Below are 22,906 nucleotides of genomic sequence, written 5' to 3'. Positions count from 1 at the left end.
GTGTTACCATCAGAAGTGTAAGAATTTATATACTGTGCAAAAGAATTTTCTATTTTGTGTTATTCAAGTGCTTAACTACTAGCTACTACAAGTACTATGTCTACACTGATAGAAACATAATATGCATGATAAGATGACAACATCTTGTTACTTTTAAATAACCCCAAGTACTTTCAGACACATCTGAATATGATTCAAATCTTAAAGTCGAAGTTGAACCAGGAGAAAGCCTCTATAATTTGAGGGATAAAACCCTAATCTCAGAATTCCGGAACAAAGCCAGTCAACAACTGGTAGTTATTAAAGCCTCTATTAACTCACTGAACTTCTATGAGATTTTTTTCATACTGAAACCAAACCAAATCCTCTGCCACTGAGTTGACTGTGACTCAAAGTGACAGTAAATGATAGGGGAGAACTATTTCTTAGAGTTTCCAGAACTGTCCGTCTTTAAGAGGGTAGACAGCCTCATCTTTTGGCCGCAGAATGGCTAGTGGGTTTGATCAGCCAGTCTTGCAGTCAACCACCCAATGCTTATCTCACAATGACAATTGTGCGCCTTCTTCAACATCCATAGCCTTGCCTTTTCCCATTACAGATATAGTAGTTAATGGGCATTCTTAAGAAATACTGTAGGCAATTTGTTGTTAAGTGACCCATGACGACATAGGAAACCTCTTTCAAATCTTCAAACAAATAACAATGAAAGGAGGAAGCACTTTGATCACTTCTGATTTCCCTTATAAATGCTAGATTTCAAATGCCAAGTTTGTGGTCAGCAGCCGACCTCGACCTCGAAGTCATTGGGCCATCAGCATTCCTTCCCTAGTAGAGTAGATGCTTAAAATCACAGAGGCTGGGAATTGGCTTGATTATCTGCAAAATGGTCCCCACAGCTCGCAATATGAATCCTGCGTACTTCTTGGAGAGCTGAAACTCTCTCACACATTCTAGGAGCCTGACCGAGCCTTTGGCCTGCAGAGTCGCCACACACATCACCGAATGCCCTTTAGCTGTTCTCTATTGTTTTCTAAGTCACGTGAGATAACGTGACATGAGAGCAAAGAGAAGTTTCTTTCTGAAGTAGACAATAACTAAGAAGTAATTTCTTTAAAAAAATAAGTTAATTTGTACTACATTTTGTCCAAGGCGACAGGAGCTTGATAAATAAGGACCATATATAAGAGAAAGACTGAAAAAATCTTTGCCTATTCTCAAAATGAGAATTTCTTGAATTTGAGAGTTCATAAAGATCTTAGGACATATACCTGGTGAATGTCAAGGGTCTACTTTAATTAGTTCTCATGAGTGGTTACTTCCTCATCTAATCAGAGAACATAGTTTTCTTGAAAGAAAAAAAAAATCCAAAAGTATAGTGTAGCAATTGATTAGCACTTCTTAAGTGCCTTTGGGATAAGGAACTTTGTGCGCAAACATAATTCAACGCAAAATCACGTTAGATCCTTACAATTGAGCTTCTATGATTTTCATATTAAGACAGGATGACTTCATGTTTTTGAAGAAACAATTCATTAGAATTTCATCTATTTGAATGCCCTGCTTCCAAATTCATTGTTACACAAGTTGGCTAACAGAAACAACAAAAACAACATAAGCAGCACAATCCATGATTTGCTTAGAAAAAAAATGGTTGCTTAATACAACCTTTCCAAGGATATCTAGGTTGAACATTTATTTCTTATAATGTTGTCTGGGAAATCTGATAAAGGGGTTTAAGAAATGATCAAATTATTCTGCTAATGACTCATTTATTTATTTTAACTGTTTTTTGGGGGGCACTTTATCTACATACCATACACTCCACTGGTTCATTCCTAATAAGAGTTGTATGACCGTAACCACAATCAGCTTTGGAACGTTTTCTTATTTCTTGTACTCATCGCTCATTACTTTTAAAGAGCCACCTGTGAAGGTCATCAATTAGCTGCAATTTCTAACCCCTTGACCTTTAAAAAAAATCTCAGGGTTATAGGTCTACCTTAGTAGCTGAGATATGCAAAATTAGAGTTGCTTTGATACTAAAACTATAACTTAAAAATAGCATAAAGGAAAGTATGCTTGGGGCAAGAGAACAACACAATAAGGGATGTTAGCTTTGCACGAAGGAGACCTGATCAGACAGTGGTTAAGGGTTAGGTTGCTTACTGAAGTGTTGGGGATTACAGCACAACACCCTGTAAGGGAAAAATGCATGGTAGTCTGCTTCCATGATGATGGAAAACCTCACTGTCTTATAGTTATGTATTAGACTGTAAGAAGCAGTACAGTATTTTTATTCTTGCAAAACAATATTCTAGACTGTGTTTTGGCTCAAAAATATTTAAATAATGATAAGCATTTAATATTACTCCTTTCTCAATAAGGATCCGAGGGATATAGATAAAGACAAACAAGCAAGATTGCATGATGAGAGAAGGAAATAGGATGCTGGAGGAACAAGTACAATAGGAAAGCTGAATGTCGGAGAGGTATTTTAAGAACATCACGCAAATACATAGAATGCAGGATGATGGAATGATATTAATAGAATCCTCAGAGGAAATACAAAGAATCCTAAGTGTTGAGTGAATTTCAAAATAATTTCATCTTTGTCTTTAATCATGTGCTGACACTGTTCATTTTGTCATTCAATTTAGCTTATACAACACCTCCAAACATCTTAAGATAAAATTCACAGCCTAAGTATTAAATCCTATCGAGAGTTCCCACAACGCTATCAATGTCCTATTTCTTTCTTACTTCAGCTCAGGTAGGGAAGTCAAGGGAGTATATATTTGAAATCCTAATGGATTACAGAAAGCAGCATAGCTAAGAAAAGAGAAAATATGACCTCCTAGGAAGAAAATTTCTTCCAGATTTAATTTATAGGAGTTCCATACTATATGGACAGTAGCCATTTAATGATATAATTGGAGACATTCACAGCAATCTGAGAAGAAAAAGTGCATTGACTGATGCTCTATTTAATATTGATATTTTTTAACATTGATATTTTTTATTTCCCAATTCATTATTGATCACTTTAGTATTGATTTCCTATAAATAAATGGCAAACAGTAAAAAAAATGCATTAAAAATCACCTGTGTTACAGTTTGGCTCAATTGTGGTTACACATAAAAGTGATCGCTGCTGTGGGGCCTGCTTGAGAAGGCCCATGAACCCCATCTTCTTGTCACTGTCCCTTTCCTTGACCAGTAAAAATGTTTACGGTCTCTTTTCTTCTTTCTTCTTGTCCGACACAATGTGGATGATACTAAGTGCCTCTTTTGAAAATTACCTTTATGAGAAACGACTTCTGCTCACATGGATTCTGAGAGCGTCTCTGGATTATGCTACCGATACCTGCCTCTAGTTCAGGCCTCTCTTGTCAGGCTTCATTTTGAAATTTGTGAGAGGCTGGCTATTAATTTCTATTTCCTTCTCTTGCCATCACCTGAATCGTCACAGGTCTAAAACTCCCTACCTAAATATTGCCTTCAACATGATCTTCGTTCCAGATTCCTCACAATGCCCCTCCCCTCACACATCTCTAAATGCACCATTTGTCACTTTCTTATCAAAAGTTGTAATAGGCATTGCTGCCTCAACCATAAAGTATAGATCAGCAGCGTGGCCTTTCAGGCTCTCCAATGGGTGATGGATATTTCCAGTCCTCTAATCCATTCATTATTCTCTTAATAAGAAATCTTCATGCTGGCAAAAACAAATTATGTATTCTTGACTAACCAGACTTCATAATACCCTTTGTCTAAATCATTGATAACATCTTTTAAAAGATTCTATCATCAAAATTTAGCCTCTGTTTTCTCTACCAAACATCCCTGCTTTAAATCAAACATGAAAACAACTTTCTCCACCAAACCTTCACTGATCATACCATCCTGGAGAGTTTACTTCCTCTTTGGACATGACTGATATCTGCCTTTTCCCTCCCTACAGCACTGTGATCTGCCATACGCCCCTGTGCGTCCAGTCCTACTACCCCAAGTCCCTGAGGACATGCTTCTTGGGTTTGTCACATTGCACCACACGTGGTAATCGCTCAAGGTCTTTAAACTATCCTTCCTCCCATCTGCAAAATGAGTACAAGATCCTCTTCTTCCAGTGGCAGACTTACTAATCTCACTTACACGTGGAAGCCTACTTCGATCAGAGTCCGTGCCCCTGGTGTTCAACTCTCACCCGTCTGTCAGTGGACTTGCATGTCGTTATGTTGACAATCAAGTTTCAGCCACAAAGGTGAGCCTCTTTCCTTTGTCAGAAAACCAATCCAATGATAACCCTGAGGCCCACATGACTAGATCCAGAACTGATCAGAGCCACGGCATGAGACCAGGCAGTGATCAGTTCCAGGAAGCATGGAAGGGCCAAAGGTCAGGGGCTAACTGGCCGGCATGTCAGATCTGGAATTGCATTGGGCACTAGAGGACCTTCTTTGTCTTTCTTGTCTAGGACAAAAGGCAGACATTAAGTGGGACCTACACATGTCATAGGAGTATGCAGCTGGGGGAGAAGGTTTCCTAGTTCCTAAAATGCATGGTCTTTCTTTTTAAAAGTACAAGTTAGGCTAATTATATTTTTAGGATAGCTGAGGCTATTAAAAATGTATGTTTGAATATAAGGAATTGCACGAAAAATGTCTATTATAACCTTGGATCATATATCAATTTCATACAGCCTATCATGGTACCATTTCTTTATGTATTAACTGATTTTAAGTACAAGAACTTACGGTTGGTATAGTATATGGTATTTTTATAATCTTCACCGCAATCTGTCAAGGAGGTTAACTGAAGAAATAGGGTCCAAGCTATCAACTAATTGTTCCTATAGTCCTAATTAGGAATACAAACAGCTTAGTCCCAAACCACGTGCTCTATTTTCCTGTATGTCAAGAGTATATTATAAGCAAGTTTCCTACACAAGCAGGCTTAGTAACCACGGGAGTTCATGTCCCAAATCCTCCTCCACTGGGTGTCAGCCTTGAGCAGTTGGCCCTGGGTGGTAACATGCGAGTATTTGAAGGAATACCATATTCTATCATCATATTGTAAATCTACCTAGTTCATGCTGCCTTTTAAGTGATCTTAATTGGATAGGAGACTCAGGACCACACAAGACACATCCCATCATTGTAAATAATTTTAAAATTAACCCATTAAAAATAATGATCCAGAAATAATATATTAGACCTATTATGTTTTTAGATACACAAAAAATATAAAAAGAAAAGAATATCTCTTAGCATTTTTTCTGAATTTTCTTCATTACAATACATTTTTGTAGTCTAACCTATATGTTCTAATTCTAGATAATGCTGCTCTAATTATTTGTAATCAAATGTGTTTTAACTTGTTTCCAGTTCTTGTATGTTAGAAATTAATGTTAAAAGGGAAATATCCATTTTTATATCCCTACTTAAATGAAATTTTATCATTGGATAATAGATATTGAGCAATGTCCTATATATTACAGATGTTGGTAAATAATTTCATTCCTGAATAAGTATTTCATTTCTTATATAATTTTGTACTTTATTCTTTAGTTTCTCATAGGCTACCAAATTTTAGAGAGATTGGCTATTATACTACAGATTTTCTGCTTTTGTCCACCAGTATTATTTTAAATATTTTGGAGAAGGGAAACAAATGAGCCTAAAATGGTACATTACATTATGTCATAATATATTTTAATATTCACTATTAAAGTAAATATATGGGTAAAATAATTCTTCTGTAGCTTTTGTTTTTCCTAAAAATCAATATATAAAGCTACTCCAATGATATATGCACAATGCTTTTAATACCTAAGGATTTAATACTCTGTCTCCAAACACCATACTTTTTGACTAAGAAACTTTAACCCCCCAAATGCTGCTTATTTAGTACTGAACTAAAAAAAGAAAGAAAGAAAAAACGCTTAAGCCAAAAGCCAACATCCAACACAATATGCAAATTCTTGAGCAGAAAAGTTGCCTATCATTTACTTAAAAAATAATAATATACACACATTACATTTCTAACTACAGAATATTTGTATCCATCACTTAGCCTGAAGATCTCATACAAAGATATCAAGTCTCTTCCTCAAACTTGCATGACTATTTGGTGCTAGAGTCAGCTTAGACCACCATGTTTAATCGCTCTGTTTACTTACTGCTCCATTCTTGAACTTTCAAAGACAGAATTATAAGATTTTATCATTTTAATTACTTATATTAGAGAGTGACCTACAATGAAGGAAGTGGTTACAGTGCTATATACTAACAGTCATCTAAGATAGCAAAGCAATGGCATTTACCTTAATTTACGTCTCTGCACTGCACAGCTGTTGAAGAACCACAAGTCTGTCTCATGGCTGTAAATGTAACAAGAACAATAATGCGACCAATTTTCAAACCTAAACTAAATTAACTAGATTTGTCAAGGCTAGAAATTTGATAATGTATTTTACAAAAAGAAAACCCCAAACAATCCTAGAATTGTTGTGTACATGCACATGCTTATAAGTATGTGTATGCATGTGTGCCACTATGTATTGCAATTTACCCATTGTCATCTGGAAATTAGTCTCATAAAATTGAATCTATTGTAGGTTCTCTCTAACTTTCCTCATTATGGGTGATTGTGGGTACGGGAAGGCTAGGGAAGGCTAGCAGCAAATCAAACAAATGAAAATCAGAGGCTGTCTCCACTGTCACTATTATGGTACATTTTTCTGGGATACAGTAAGAATATCAAGACAAAATATTTGGCAATGCTTAGGTTAATTTTAGCTCCTATTTGCACCAAAATATTTTTCTGTTGTTCATCAATATGTCATATAATAGATGCATTACTGATTGGGCCTATTCAACTTTTGTTTCAAGTGGTAAACAGAATATGTACACACGTGTAAAGTATGCAATCATTCACATATATATGTCTATATGTATGAACATGAAGTCAATACTAGAGTTGGTACTCAAGTTTGTGAAATATGATGACTTTCATTTTCATTTAGCTTTAAAATGTACCATCTGTTGCACGAAACCCTAGAAAAATGAAAAGGTAAAAGTAATAGTAAATAAATACTCTCTGACAGGAATAGATTCTGTCCCAGGTCACCCTTCAAATCTAGCCACCTCTCTCCAACATTTAAGAGAAATTCAGGAGAGTGAAATGAGCAACTGAGTATTGTTCTTGTGACTTAAGCCATCAAAAGAGATTTTTAAAAATCTGTATTTGTCTCTCAAAACTTATAAAATAGAAAAACACAGAAAATATGCTTTGTCTTCTAAAGATGTTACGCATGACACAGCAAGAAACATTATCCAGTAACAACAAAAACCTTGACTTGAGAATTCAGATTTTGAAACTTTCTCAACCACCCTTTTAAATTCTTAGAAAATAACCTACATATACTCTGTTTGAAAGGTTGGTTAGCCCCATCATAAAGTAGAAAAATAACTAGATTGTGAGAGAATGTTGTAGAAAAAAATCAAATATTACTTTCATATTTAAAGCTAAAATGTATTTTAAAAATGGTTAAAATTTTTATCGAAATTTTCTATAGTGCAACTGGAGAATAGTGTAGTATTCACTAAATTGTATATACAGATGCAATGATAAGTAGTACTTAATATCCTTGTAAGACAACAGATGTGCAAGCTACTGTCAAATGCTATGAGGTTTTATTAGCTTTTATTCCAATCTGTTTGTCTTTAGTTGCTAAGATGATCAGTCATTGTGCAATACTAAAATTCTAGGTTCACATTATATTAAATGGGGGTTATATTTGGGGGATTAAGTAAATCCTCATTCATTATTTCTAATTCTCAGTCATAAAAAACTGGCCTCTCATTCCTATATACTTTGGCATTACCAAAAACAAACAAACAAACAAAAAAACAACTCTTATAAAACCCCAGCCAAACCAAACCCATTGCCATATATGTAGATTAGTATGCATCGGCAGGCACTAAGTATAAACGACACAGCGATAGGCTTTGCAGTAACGCTCAGCAACCAAAAGTGTGAAAATGAACAGACAGTAATTTTAGACCATCTTTCAGGCTACAATGGCAAAACGAGGGCTTCCCAAGTTTTATTTACGTAAAAATTGGAACATGAGCAACAAATCCTCATCGTAGGGCTATTATTTCCCCATTTTCAGTGTTTGTAATTTCCCAAAAGGGGCTGGGCGGGGGGGGGGGTGTAGATCCGAGTTAAGCAACACATTGTATCGTGCCCACCACGACAACAAAAGTGAACACTAAACCAAAACAGGAGAGGAAGAAAGAAAACAAGTCCAGTCATTCTTTGCAGAGAGACCTTGGGAACCAACAGTAAACAAACTCCTACTGTATTTAGTTTTGAAGAGGGCGAAACAACGACTATGAATTCCTCTATTTTGTCAAGACATCATGAAATAAAACTGTAGTGTTTTCTGTCTTCAAATTTTTAATACAATCATTTCTAACTTCCAGCCTCCCTATCACTTATTTCATACCTAACAACAAAGCAAAATTCCCAATCAGAAGCCACAGTAAGGATCAACGTTTCATCTGGTATCAGCTGTGACATCTATGGAAATGTCTCTGTCATGTAAATGAACTCAGTGTCTCAATGAACTGGGTAGCTGACAGAAATACACCCCAGTGTTACTAGGTGGGGAGGGATAGAATAGAGAGCAAAGTGGGGCAGTCCAGAATTACTGCATAGTTAAAAGAGTTAGAACTTTAAGAAAAAAAAAAAGAATCAGAAAGAACCTTAGACTCAGAGGATTCAACGAAGCTTTCATTTGCGATGGTGGCAGCCAGAAGGTCAGAGAAGCGTAACCCTTAGTCCCAAGTCGCTCCTCTTACTCTACAAATGGATTTGCTCCTAAATGAAGTATATTCTCGTCTCAAAGGTGTCTAAGGACCATACAGTTCATCCAGTTGCTGGGTAACAGGTAGTTTCTGGATTGTGTCCATCAGTCACATGTGGGTCACCTGGCACACCACCTATGCCTCGCCTCAAAAGGTCATCCTGTAACAGGAGGCCACTCACAACTGTGAGTACACCTGAGCATGGAAACAGAAGCAAGGCCATGCAATATCCCAGGACTGCTTCATGAAAATAACACGCTAAGACAGATGGCGGTACCTTTCCCTCAAAACTAAGCTTGCCTCACTAGATATGTATTTTGATTGAGACGATTGAGGGCGGGGGCGGGGGAAGTATCTGTTACCTTCCAACATATCTGATAAACATTTTGAGAGGTATTTTATGCAATCCCGAATCGACCTTCCAAAGATTTTTAAATCAAATGTTTTATTTACCCTGGACAAGATCCTATAAATTTTGGTTAGGAAACTCTATGAAACAATGGTTATATTTTGTAACAAAAAGTTACTTTAAAACACACACATACACACATCCACAATCAGTTTCGCAAGACAAACATAATGAGTAAGGACAACACACTCCAGAATGTGTTTTTATAACCGTAGCAACAGCAATAACTCCTTGGCAAACTCAAACCGTTTTTGCTGGCAAACCTGGAGGTTCTGCATTTGTCACTTGGGTACCACGGCAATGTGAATTGTCTCCGGCTGCTTTGTTTTCTTCCACACCATTTTACTATGACTTTGCTTTTAAGGGAGAATTTTCACATTTTAACCTATTTGTGACTAAAAACTCCATTAAAATCCCACAAGGGAGTTTGATACAAAAATCTTTATGCCTATGAATACCAAATGTGGCTCCCCACGTAATTTTTGCAAGGAGTGACCTTGTCAACTTTTGAAATCTATGCTAATAGAAAATTATTTTTTCTCTCTCTCTTAAGGAGATACAATGCGTTCTAGTTTTGAATGAAAATTACTTGCATATATGAATGTAATAATTTCCTGTATCTACACAACGGAGTCCCCGCATCTGTGATCACTGTGCACATCTTTTAAAGTAATACCCCAAGGGCAGGAGCACTTTACTAACCTGCAGCGGTCTCTGTTTATCACTGCTCTTAGGAGATTTCAAGCCACTTGTTTGCTGCTGTAAGAGAAGCTGTCTGGCAGCCTGGAGAGCCTGGAAGTAAAAATGCAACAATTTCTGAATATTCTGTTGAAAGGGAAATGGATTACCCGTTCTTCCTTAGCTAACACATAGTAAGGGCTTCAGTGTATGAGCCTCCCTTAGCCTCTTTTCTAGAGGGAATCATTAAATATTCCTCTTCTTCTGTTATACAAAAAAGGAAGAAAGTTAAAAAAATCACATAACACACGTATAGAACTTCACTGAAAATTCTGGGATGCATGTCAGTCCTGCAGGAAATAAAGTTAATTTGTTTAAAGTGCTTAAAGAGGAAAAAATCATAAACTGCATCAATAACCTCATTTCCACAAGGAACTTGTCTTTGAGTGTTCGACTAAAATGCCCACTCCCTTTTAAATTATCCTTCAATTTGCATTTCTACATTACAATTTTGAAGCAAAAGCAGTAGACTTCAAGTGTTACCGGAAGCTGTAATTAAATTTGACAAATCAACATCAGATTATCTTGAAAGTGAATTAATAAGGATTTTCACTAAAGATTAAAAACACTTTTTTATTGTACTTACAATTCAAGGGGAAACCTCTCCTTTGACAAAATAAAGTGCAGTTTTAATGCCATATAAAATTGAGTGGTTTTCATTTGCATTCTTAGCAAAATCAGAGAACAAAGAAATTACCACTCAACCAATCAGGTTTGTTTCTATGTGTGACAGAATACCAATCAAAATAGAAGATGTTTTCATTTATTTTTATGTTTTCATTCTCACTCAGGAAAATAAAACCTAACATAAGAAATTAATGTATTTCACTTATTGGAAGAGGAACAGTTAGGTGAATGTAGTACACGAACTAAAAAAAAACTGATGTGAGAAAGCAAAATACACATTGAGTCATTTTAAGGTGAACAGTACAAACTAGTGGGGAAAAAACTTTTAAAGAGTTTCTACATAAAAACCCATTTTCTCTTACAATCACTGGAATTAATGAACATTACTGATAAAATATTTCAATGTATGAAATAGAAAATGAATGACTACTTTGATCACTATTTTAGAAAGCAAGATGCCTTTTTCATAATGGGTAAAATATTAAATCAGCATATTCTATAACAATTAAGATTCTCGGATAATAAAAAGTAAAATTTTGATCGGATTCAATGATCCGGTTTTTAAGAGAGTTTCTAGTATCCATGACAACAGTTGCTTTGACAAGATGTGCATATGGCATTACACTGCCAGCTGGTGTGAACAATGTTTGAACTACTGCATTGAGATGCTGAGCAAACAGAAAAAGTTGCCACGTCTTAACCCTCAGGGAAGGCAGTCATCCCCTGATCAATTATGAAAAGACAGAGAGGGCTGCTACAGTCTGTCTCCAAGCGAGCTCTCTGCGAAGCAGGCAGACATGGAAACCAAAGTAAACAAACGGAATGCACTAGCACCATCGCCTAACGGCAATGATTTGTCTCCCATACCAGGCTCTGGCATGGTTTGTAAAGCATACTTTGTACTTTGGGAGACATCCTCACTTCCCAAAACCTTCCTTTTGTTCTTCAATTCGCAAGTCATTACAAGTGAACCTAAATGTTCCCAAGGATGACAGATTCCAGTAGCATTCTCAGACAACTTATTACAGCACCCAGTTCGAGACAAAAATTTAACCACAGCGGCAGCAGCAATCCCATGCATGCTTTATTGTCTCAAACTCACTGTTTGCAAAAAACCCCACAAACCCTTGATATTCTGAAGAGTAGAACTTTCTCCTTTAAATCCCAACTTATGAAATAAAGTCAAATGCTATTTTCAAATAGAAATCAGTACTGTATAATTAAGGTTGTGTGTATTACATAGACTATGTAAAAATTCTCCAAAGATGAAACAGTCAACTATTGTACTGCTTCGATGTCAAAGTCTGTGTAAAGTTTGCCTGATTTGTTCGTGTCTTTGCTCCCCTTTGAGCTCACCCTTTTCTGTTGGAAAGCCACAGCCCCATCTCGGTTTCACTCTGCAGCAAACGATTATTCTTAAAGGATTGTAAGGAGAACAGTGCAGAATCCTGGGTTCAAGAACGAAAAGGATTGAAATCAACTAACGAGGACAATGAGATCAGCAGCACAAACAGTTTATTCAAGGTCACAAAGCCATTTCGTCGAGGACTCCAGGAACACAATTCAAGCTAGAGCACATTCTAGAATAGCACCCAGCCTCTGTCCCATCCACGGAATTAATTGACGGCCATGAGTAAGTCTGTAAAGCCTAGCAGAGAACGGCACGTGACCACCGCGTGACGCCAGCTGTCCTGGTGCAAAAAGCATATTTTCACTTAAAAAGACACCATAATAGAGTCTTTTTGCTTTGAATATGTTTCTAAACAGAATAACTATCACAGCGAGCAATCTGTCACTCATGATTAGCTGCTCCCACTCCTCTGGACTGGGGCCTCAGTGCAAATGCACCAACTGTTGACGGAACTCTGTGCTCCTAACAACCTGGCCGTGTATCCAGGTGTTACTAATGGAACTGAAGACTCCTGGAGCTGGCCATAGCATCAGAAGTAATCTAGACTTGTTTTACCTTAATGTAAACAGGTAACTGATGACCCACTATTCTAACACCTGGATTAAAGGTACAAAGCAGGGAAATAACCGAGCCTGGTCACCAACGTGGTCTCTGGTCTCTCAAGCCGAGGCTCCTGCCCATCTTGCCAAAAAGGTGTTATGTTCACTCAACTCAACCTCAAAGGTAACCTCTGGGCTATGACAACTCCCAATGGCTTTAAGAGACACCAGAAAGCTAGAGAGATGAGAGGAATTCAAAAGCTGGTGGGAAAAAAATCCATAACCTTTTCAGTCTATTTCTTCCGCCAACTTCTTGAAGCCCTCGTATTTAAAACGGCTGTCCAAGAAAGTATCACCAGACAAAAGCACACACATACCTTCTTCATCGAGGAGCCATAATAATAACAAAACACCAACAGACAGCTGACAGAAACACATCTCTTCTTATTAAACTTCCTTGGCTCTCAGAGGCATTTACAATTTTCTTTAAACTAGTTGAGGATCATCTTTCAATACAAACTTGTAAGAAAAATAATGACTTGCCCATTTCAACATTCTTTTCATATTGGTAGAGATGGCTACAGTAAGCACAAGAGGTGGAGGAGCAAACAGCAATTCCAAAGATCAGGGTGATTCAGAACTCGTCGGCAGTGGGCATTCTAACTGCAGACAGATATCACATGACATCTTTATTTCCAGGGTTCTGGCTCACACTGTAAGGCTGAATTTAAATAAACAGTTGCTCAGAGACATGAAGTTCATCCTTGCCATTTATTATCGCAGCCACTCAAAAGCTGAAAGATTATGAGATAAAGCACATCCATCTATATATCAGGTGTCAGTTGTCAAATTGGACAAAATCTTAATTTGAAAACCACTTGTCCACTTCAGTCAGTAAATACAACAGATGGATTCTGGGGTCGTTTATAACACACTGTGAACCATTTCATTATTTAGATGATCTCCCCTACCCATAAAATTAATTTTGAATAAAGGTGGCAAAAGATATTTACTGAATTCCTCTTCACATTGGCCAAGGTGCATCCAAATGGACCACAGGAGAGAGGTTTCACAGGCAGCCACAGGAGAGCTGGCTTCCAAAACACATTTGTTTTTAATTAAGGGTGTGCTTCATTTAATGAAGTTATCTAATTTTAGTAAAGCTTAAGAAAACTAAGATATATCATTTGAAAATTGGAATCAGATTAAATTAAAATTTTTCAAAACCCTGAATAAACATATCTTGGTAAGAGGTGAAAGGAATCCATGTTTGGGGTTGCACGGTGATTGGGCACCCCCACTTTGGTGCCCTGTGCTCTAAACTGAAAACACTGTTCCTGCAGTTACTGCGTCCTTCCACCTAGACAAGTTTTGGAAGAAAAGTCAACCACCAGCACTGTAGCAATAACTCCAGACTAGTTACGAACGTCACAGGCAGAGTCATTTTCAGGAGCGGGCCCTTGTGAGACCAGGGTTTTAGGCAAACTTTGTCACCAGTCAGATCAAGACTTACTCCTCCCTCCTTCCATCCCGCCCTGCAAGAACATTGAAAACTGTCGCCGAGGTGGCTGGAGAACTGCTACGCCCAGAGAAGCACAAACATGTTCCAGCCACTACGGTTTATAAGTAACTTTTTTTTCAAAGTAAATATATGTATATTTTGTGGAAAAACAGACATCAGTCATATCCTTCCCCATAAAAATAGGAATGCTTAACCTATCAGCCTGTTGCATTTGAGACATTAAAATGAAAAATGGCATCTACGCCCATTAATATCTTCAATGTATAAACAGCACAGCGTGACACATTCTTGAGAGCTGAAGGCTACAAAATCTCTCTGAAACATAAATAACAAAGCACTCAGAAGCATATTTGATGTTGATATTCATCTCTGAGAAAAACACTGCTGCCTAGGCTTCTTATGAAAATAGATACAGCCCAAATGGATCTCCTGTAATTGGTTTCAGATAGCGAGGTCAGAAGAAATATGATACAAGAAGCGATTATGTGGAACAGGCGAAACAAGAATGTTTACACAGGCACTCCCCAGTCAGACTGACAAGGGGTGTATATTTTGCAGATAACCAGAACCACCCCCCAAAACTGCCAGCAGGACATCCAGATTTTTGCTCCCCTAGTTCATCTATTTGAACCTTGAACATATTCAGTCTTTAACATGTTACTCTGAACACTGAACATAAAACAAGTTTTCAAACAGAATTTTATATTCTAATTATTTTCCCAAGTGGAGTTGATTTTTCAAAAGTATGTTCAGATTCTTCCACAAAGGATATGAATCCTTGGTCTGTTCCGCCTTCCCTTGCATTATGCTCCCACTGCAGGGAATGCACAGATAAATGTAATCTGGAGTCTCATAATGCTATTTAATAGAAGAAAATTAATCATCTAATTGTCATAACCTATTTTCAAACAGCAATCTATCAGAGTGAAATTATGCATCTGTAGTTATTGACCTTTCATTTTATCATGCTTGATACATAATTAGACTACATTTGTTGAGGAAAAAGCTAATTATTAGAAAATATTTTTTAAAGAATTATTTTTGGTTTATAGTATATTTTGCATAACATTAACATGTGAATATGTGACTCTATTGTACATACATTGTGTACTAGCGTGGAGGCCAAACCGACACTGTGATGTGCTTGTCGTTCATGATGTGTTGTGAAGTGCTGTTTTGAGTTGCTTCTGATGCGGGAACCCTGTGGACCACAGACCCAGTGCGACCCAGCCAGCCCAGCTCCATCGTCACAGCACTTGCTGTGCATGCGCCCGCTGGGGCAGCCACTGTCAGACCCTCTTTGTGAAGACTTACTTCACCAAGCATGACATTATTCTCCACGGGCTGGTACCTCCTAGTAACAGGTCCAAAGTATGCACAAATAAGAGCAGGGACTTAAGCATAAGACATCTTATTTACCTATCAAATGTTAGGTCACTTTTGCTTAGCAATCATGATGCAGATCCCACACAGAGACAACAGTGATATGGACTCTATCATGGAATGGATCCTCAAGTGACCCCCATATTTCTAACAAAGTCCTGATTAACATTTGGACTCAAACCCGAACCTCAGTCTATTCCAGCATAGCTACAAATACCCAAGTCAGCTTGGACAGTGTCCATGAAAGAAGTCTTTGATTTCAGAGTACCAAAAACCAACAGTTGATTTTTATTCTTTTAGGTCTAGAATCATCTTTCCCTTATAAAGTGATGAACATATCTTTTTATTTAGAGTTGGTGTTCCACACATGGCAATACATGATTAACAAGTAGACTGGTGTTCATGTTAGTATATTTTCCTTATTCTACATCCAATGACAGTTCGTTGTTAATGGGTTACATTAAAGAACAGTAATATTATCTATAATAATATTAATTACAATTATTGTTCACATAAAAGGAATTTTGTCCAACTTTAAGAAGTCACAGGTACAAAAAGTAATGATTAATTGAAACCCACTTATACAATGAATTATTTTACAACATCTCTTTTTAAATTGTACACGTTCTATCAACTACAATGGTTTGTCTGCATTTAGTTGATTCTTTTTCTTTTTTTCCCATTGGTTATTTTTCTTTCTGTCAGAAAATCTTTCACTTTTTCTCCAAACATACTTTGGGTTTTTTTTTTTTTGCTTTGCTTTCTACCAACTCTCATTATAAAGCCAATATCATCTCTTTATTTGATATGAAGCATTATAACTGCTTTATCATTATAAATTCAATGGGACTGTTAGAAATAATCTGAAAAGACATACTATTAATTGATAAACTAACGTGTGAATGTAAACTATTCTTTGAATCTTGTGCCCTGGGTTTCTTCTCCTTAAATCTTCTTCTTCTTCAGGTTTCTTCTTTTTACTTCTTAAAAGTAAGATATTGAGAGAGGTAATACTTGAGGCAACATTAAAAAAATTAAGACAGTGTAAATTACTTATTATTAATTAAAATTTATGTGCTGAGTACATCCCATGGTTTCAGTATGGCATGCTGTACAGGTAGTGGGAGTGATATATAATATAACATTATTTCTCTCTTCAGCGGTCATATGTCTAAAAAAAACACTTAATTGAATGCCAAAGGCCATCAATTTTTTCGGGAGGTCATCGAAGAAAAAATTTATATTATTTGAGGAACCCAGAGGACTGTTTTTTTATGGGGGATAAACTGTTTGGAAAATATTTCACCTCCTAGAGATGATGGAAGATGATTACATCAGGCAGGGGCAAGGGAAATATGGGGTTATATAGATTGCATAAAAGTAACTCTTTAAAAAATAACTCTTTATGAGGTAGTTAAACTGCATGAGAACGTTAGTTAGGAATAGCTAAGTGAGATAACTAAGCATTACTTTCCGAAGAGTCTGATAATATTTAGTAGGTAAGAGAATAGATTTTTGAAACTGCAAGAGATGAGTAAGGCCTTACACAGGACCATCTTGAAGGCCTGCTGTGAAAGACAGGTGAGAAGTGGGAAAGAGAGTGAAGCAAGGGAGAGAGCAAGACAAGTCAAAAGGCATACATGATTGTCCAATGAAGGGAAACAAAGTTCTGAACATATTAGAATCATATTCATTAGGGTGGGGGAAGCGAATTCATGACAGGCACTATCAAAATAGAACGGACAGGTCTTATGAAAGCGTTGCTCTCTGCCAGCATGAGACAACAAAAGGCGAGGCAGGAGTCAATGGTGACTCAACATTTAATCAAGGTAACTGAGTTCCTCGTGGAAAAACAACCGAGAGAAGAAGAGTTCAGTCACAGTATTCATGTGAAGATGAGTTCCAGCGTGATCAGGCTGACAAGAGCTAGGTTGCTAAGACACAAGGATTTCATTGCTTATAAAGAGAATGAAGAGACAAGAGTCAAGACTCACAATATCTGCCACACTTTGGGACAGGGAAGGTAACAGGAACCAGTGATAGAGATAAAACACAAATGGTGAGAGGAGCAAAGGATAAACAAAGTTAAAAAGCTGATGAGAAATATTAAACAGGCAAAATTATTCTATTACTCAGCAATTTCTCTCTAAGAATGTGCTCCAAATAAAGAAATATCTATGTCCAAACAACAATGGCACAGGCATGTTTATATCAGCATTATTTATAATTACCCAAAGAAAGGCAACACAAAAGACAATGAACTGAAAATGAATCAACGCAACGGGAAAGACCCGCACACTGAATGTGATTCAACAGTAACATAGCAGTCAAGGGCAGAGACTCCACATAGATGAACCTTGAAAGCATACTACATGAATGAACCAGTCACACATGTAAACATCATAGAGCTTTAGGATTCCATGTTTACAAAATACCCAAAAGAGTCCAATCCAACAGACAAGAACTAGATGAGTGGCTACCATGGAATGGGATTGGGTACTAAAGAACCGAGTTTCTTTATGACGTGGTAAAAATGCTCTGCAATGTAGACAGTTGATGGTTGTAAACTTTCAGAATCCACATAACAGTACATTAAAAAGTGAACTGCATACTTTCAAAGTGTCAGTTTCATGGTATGTCAATTCTATCTCAATACAGCTGTAATTATTTTTAGAGGACTTCTGGTAGGAGAAGGTGGATATTCTCCAATACCAAACGGTCAATGAGGCTTCTTGTTGTTCCAATACATGAATCAGATAACATTTCTGGCCTAGCCCCACATTTTTTGCAGATGTTGCATGCAATATATGATTTCTGAAAATCTCACAAGCCCCAGATGCGTTAGTTACTCAGGCATGTGATGCACATTATATGCAAGTGCACCTGCCTTGCATGGGCACATTCTTTAAGAAAAACTATTCAGATGGAAATTAGACCGCAAGGCACCTGTTGGTTGGGGTCTAACTAGAGAAAAGTCCAGGGGAGCAAATAATCCACTAAAAAGTTTTGTTAAGAACAACACAATTAAACAACATTGCTTGAAGGACTTTGTTTTGAATAAAGAAAACTAATGGTGAGCAAATCAGGACTAGCTGAAGCTGTAACAGAGATCAGAGAATTGGGAGACTGTCCCTAAGGGGCAGAAACAAGTCATAGCTTTGTGGGGGAAGAGAAAAAGCCATTCTTGTAAGACAGGACGCAGACATGGAGGGTGAATGATTTTGAGAGGCAGATGCAGGAGAGGGAGAGAATTCACGCTGATGTCCTCAATGTGCTCTGACCAGAAAGAGACGGAGTCATCCACTGAGAGAGGAGGAGAGCACGCACTGGCACTCGGGAGAATCAAAGGGGAGCTTCCTGAACACTGCACTGAGATGCAACGCTGGTACAGACATGCTGGTACTTCCAGTGCTGTAACACACAACATGGTGCTGTGTAAGTTAATGACATGGATGGACATTTAGATGTCTTTTCCTGGAGGGTTACCTCTACAACTAAACAAAAAACTATTTTTCTTTTGCTCATATTGGATGGCATCATGACTCAAGTGGAGTCTTAAACTTTTAACCTGATGAAGGGTCTTAATGCCTCAAATGATATCAAGGTTTGGTAGCATGAGTCGCTCATAGGATATTTTATTCTTCATTCTGAGGTCTTGGTGTTTTTTTAAACACAGCATATCACATACACACGGATCCATGAGAATAACTAAATGATAGCACCACAAAAATCATAAAAATATTTATGCAAAAAATGTCAAACTTTGAAATTATTGTTTCTCAACAAATTCTCCATTTCATGGGCCTATATTGAAACACTTTCATTCAAAACCAACCTCCCTGCCCTCTGGTCAATTCTGACCCATGGTGGCCCAATGGAATTGGGAGAACTGTCCCTGGGGGTTTCCAGGACTATAACTCTTTATAGGAGTAGAACAACTCCTCTTTCTCCCTCAGTGCAGCTGGTTTCAAACTGCTCACCTTGCAGTTAGTAGCCCAATACCTAACCACTAGGCTACCAGGACTCCTGAGACCCTTTCCATATCCATATATGCCCCTGGATTGGTCTTTCTAACCTTTTCACAAGAATTCTGCTCTCTTCTACTTACATCACATTGAACTAGCACTTGGGGCATCCTAAAGAACTCACACCACGCTTCTTCTCAAGTCTGAGTTTGGGGCCAAAAAATAACTTTGAAGGGAAGGGTCAAGGTCATAGGGATCTTGGGTTAGGCTTCCCAGTAAAATTTTCATTGGACAATCCTTGCTACCCTCAAAGAATGAATAATATATTGTCATGACTGGATAAATCCTTTGGCACAACATCCCTGGTTTTTTTCTCACCGATAGAGTTTCCAATATCTCAGTGCCTCCTGGAATATTGTATGTTCTTCAAGAAAGTCTACCGAAGTTGCCCCTCTGGAAGGTTCCCTCATACAGCCACTGTGGCTTCATGAGCTCTCTACCAAGAATCTAATGGACTGGTAGGTCCCCTCTGAAACCACCTTTGGATTGAACTTTTATTTTTTTCTAAAGCACTCTAATGAAACTAAAACAAACTTTCATGGGTAGAATTTGTCTGATGACATGTTTAAACCTTGTTTGCCTGGAATAACCCCCTGCAGCCATCCTTTTGCACATATTCTCATAGTTCTGAATTGCTACTATTGGCCTGGCTGGATATTCCAAAGCTTCCAATTGCAACCAGGAGAGAAAGTTTGATTTTGTAGTGCTAACTAGATCTCAGGAGACCTCCTTTTGCTTCTTAGTCGTTGATTCACTTGAACTATTATGTCATCATATCGAGTTTTGGGTTCTCATCAATTAAAGGGGGTTAATAATATCTTTTTTTAAAAATCAAATAGTACAATCAATTTGAAAAAATATATATGATTATAAAAGATGAAACATAAAAATTCAAATAAAGACTTTTGACATTTTGTAATTCCTCCAGTGACCATCAGTTTTTCAAGTACATAAAACTGGCCATTTGCAGGGGCCAGACTAAACTCAGGGAGACATAGGGGAAACACATGGTATCAAAGGAGGGAGGAAAGGCATGGGGAGCTTGGGGAATAGGGCACTAGCTCACACAGGAGGAGGGTGTTGATTGTGTCTCCATAGGGAAAGAAGGACCAAACTTCAATCCGGACCTCCAAGACAAGAGCGCAACACATTGACATGAAGCAGGAAACTGATAGGCCTGAGGGGTCGGCTCCATTAGCAACTAAGTAGACAGCAGCACCTTCCCCCCCAGAATAATTCACTTCAGAGGACAGCACTGAAGCTATAGCTCAAGAAGAGGGACTGATCTGATCAAAGCACACAGGAGCCAATGAGGGAGGAAAGGGGAAAAAAAAGAAAAAAGAGTGAAGCGCATCCTGGCTCACCAAGCCCTGAAGACAATATTCCTGCTCAGAACAGCAATGCTCAGATATGACCACAGGGCCGGACTCACCACGGGAGACAGCGTTCCTCATTGACCCATAGCATCATTGGGGACAACACTAGAGACATATGGCTGGAATTGTGCCCACTATGAGCTCACTACACTGAAGCCAGCCTCTGGGGTCATGCAACAGAGCAGCAGGGGTGCAGAGCAATGAAGTCCCCAGGGATAGAGGCAGTGCCAGGGCATGGCACCCCATCACACTCAACTGGAAAGCACCCGTGAAAGATACAAATAGATCCTGAACTATTTATACATTTGTTGTTGTTGTAGCTATGGTTTTACTATCTATTGTTACTTCATTGTACTCAGTCTTATGATGGTACATAGCATGTCTACCAGGAATGGATGCATGGCATAAACAACCAGAAGGGAGAAAAATGGGATGACAGTTCCCGGGGGGTGGTCATAGGAATAGGGGAGTTGGGGGAAAGGAAGTGGGTATTAACAAACCCAGGGACAAGGGAACAACAAGTGATCCAAAATCAGTGGCAAGAAGGGTGTGAGAGGTCTGGTAGGGGTGGATCAAGGGCAATGTAACCGAGAGGAATTCCTAAAACCCAAATGAAGGCTGAACATGATAGTGGGACAAGGGAAAAGTACAAAGAAATAGAGGAAAGAACTAGGAGGCAAAGGGTAGGCATAGAGCTTTAAATACAGGCATATAAAGATGTAAATATATTTATATATGATGAGGGGAAATAGATCTATGTACATATATTTATAGGTTGATTATTAATAAAACTAATGGACAGTGGGCCCCTGCTCAAGTACTCCCTCAACACAAGAACACTTTGCTATAACAATTCGGTAGTCTGAGATGCTCACCTTCCTGGCATGATCGCTGAAGACAATGGGTACACAAGCAACTGTGGTGAAGAAAGCTGATGGTGCCTGGCTACCAAAAGATACCGCATCTGAAGTCTTAAAGACCCAAAGGTAAACAAGCAGCCATCTAGCTGAGAGACAACAAAATCCACATGAAAGAAGAACATCAGCCTGTCCAGACTGGATCTCTGAGGACAAAGTAGGTGCATAAAGAAAAGTGGTGAAGAAAGCTGATGGTGCCCGGCTATCAAATGATGTAGTGTCTGGGGTCTTAAAGGCTTGAAGATAAGCAAGCAGCCATCTAGCTAAGAAACAACAAAGCCCTCTTGGAAGAAGTACACCAGTCTACCCCAACATGAAGGTTGAAGACAAAGCAGGTGCATAAGAAAATGTGGTGAAGAAAGCTGACAGTGCCTGGCTGTCAAAAGATATAGCATCTGGGGTCCTATAGGCTGGAAGATAAGAAAGGGGCCATCTAACTGAGAAAAAAACAAAGCCCACATGGAAGAAGCGCACCAGCCTGTGAGATCACAAGGCATCAAAGGGATCAGTATCAGGCATCAAATAAAAAAAAAAAAGTCATAGCATTGTGAATGAGGCGGAGTAGGGGACCCAGGGTCCATCTGTGGGAAACTGGACATCCCCTTGCAGAAGGGCTGCAGGGAGGAGATGAGCCAATCAGGGTGCAGTGTAGCAACGATGCAATATATAATTTTCCTCTAGTTCTTGAATGCTTCCTTCCCCACCACTATCACGATCCCAATTCTACCTTACATATCAGATTGGACCGGAGGATGTACACTGTCACAGATAGGAAGTGGAAATATAGGGAATCCAGGACAGATGAAGCCCTCAGGACCAGTGGGGAGAGTGGTGATATCGGGAGGGTAGAGGGAAGGTGAGGGAGAAATGGGGAGTAGATTATAAGGGACGGGCAGTGGAGAAGTGGGTGAGGGGAGATGTCAGATGGTGTAATATATGACAAAACAATAATTTATAAATTATCAAGGGTTTGTGGGGAGGGGAGATGAGGGAAGGAGGGGGAAAATGAGGAGCTAATACCAAGGGCTCAAATAGAAAGCAGGTGTTTTGAGAATGATGATGACGACATGTGTACAGGTATGCTCA

The 22,906-nt window shown here is 38.3% G+C and overlaps 1 protein-coding gene across 7 annotated transcripts in view; it reads right to left on the bottom strand.

Moving 5' to 3' along the window:
• Positions 1 to 22,906, bottom strand: part of FOXP2 (forkhead box P2) — a 281,533-nt gene that overhangs the window by 160,638 nt on the left and 97,989 nt on the right. For all 7 annotated transcript variants that reach the window (XM_075557682.1, XM_075557683.1, XM_075557678.1 and 4 more), the window contains one exon: positions 9,985 to 10,074. In XM_075557682.1, coding sequence (XP_075413797.1) covers positions 9,985 to 10,074 — 90 coding nt within the window. The remainder of the gene's footprint in view (positions 1 to 9,984; positions 10,075 to 22,906) is intronic.

This window comes from Tenrec ecaudatus, chromosome 9 (assembly GCF_050624435.1).
Source record: "Tenrec ecaudatus isolate mTenEca1 chromosome 9, mTenEca1.hap1, whole genome shotgun sequence".
Taxonomy (NCBI): domain Eukaryota; kingdom Metazoa; phylum Chordata; class Mammalia; order Afrosoricida; family Tenrecidae; genus Tenrec; species Tenrec ecaudatus.
This window is presented reverse-complemented; position numbering and strand designations above follow the sequence as displayed.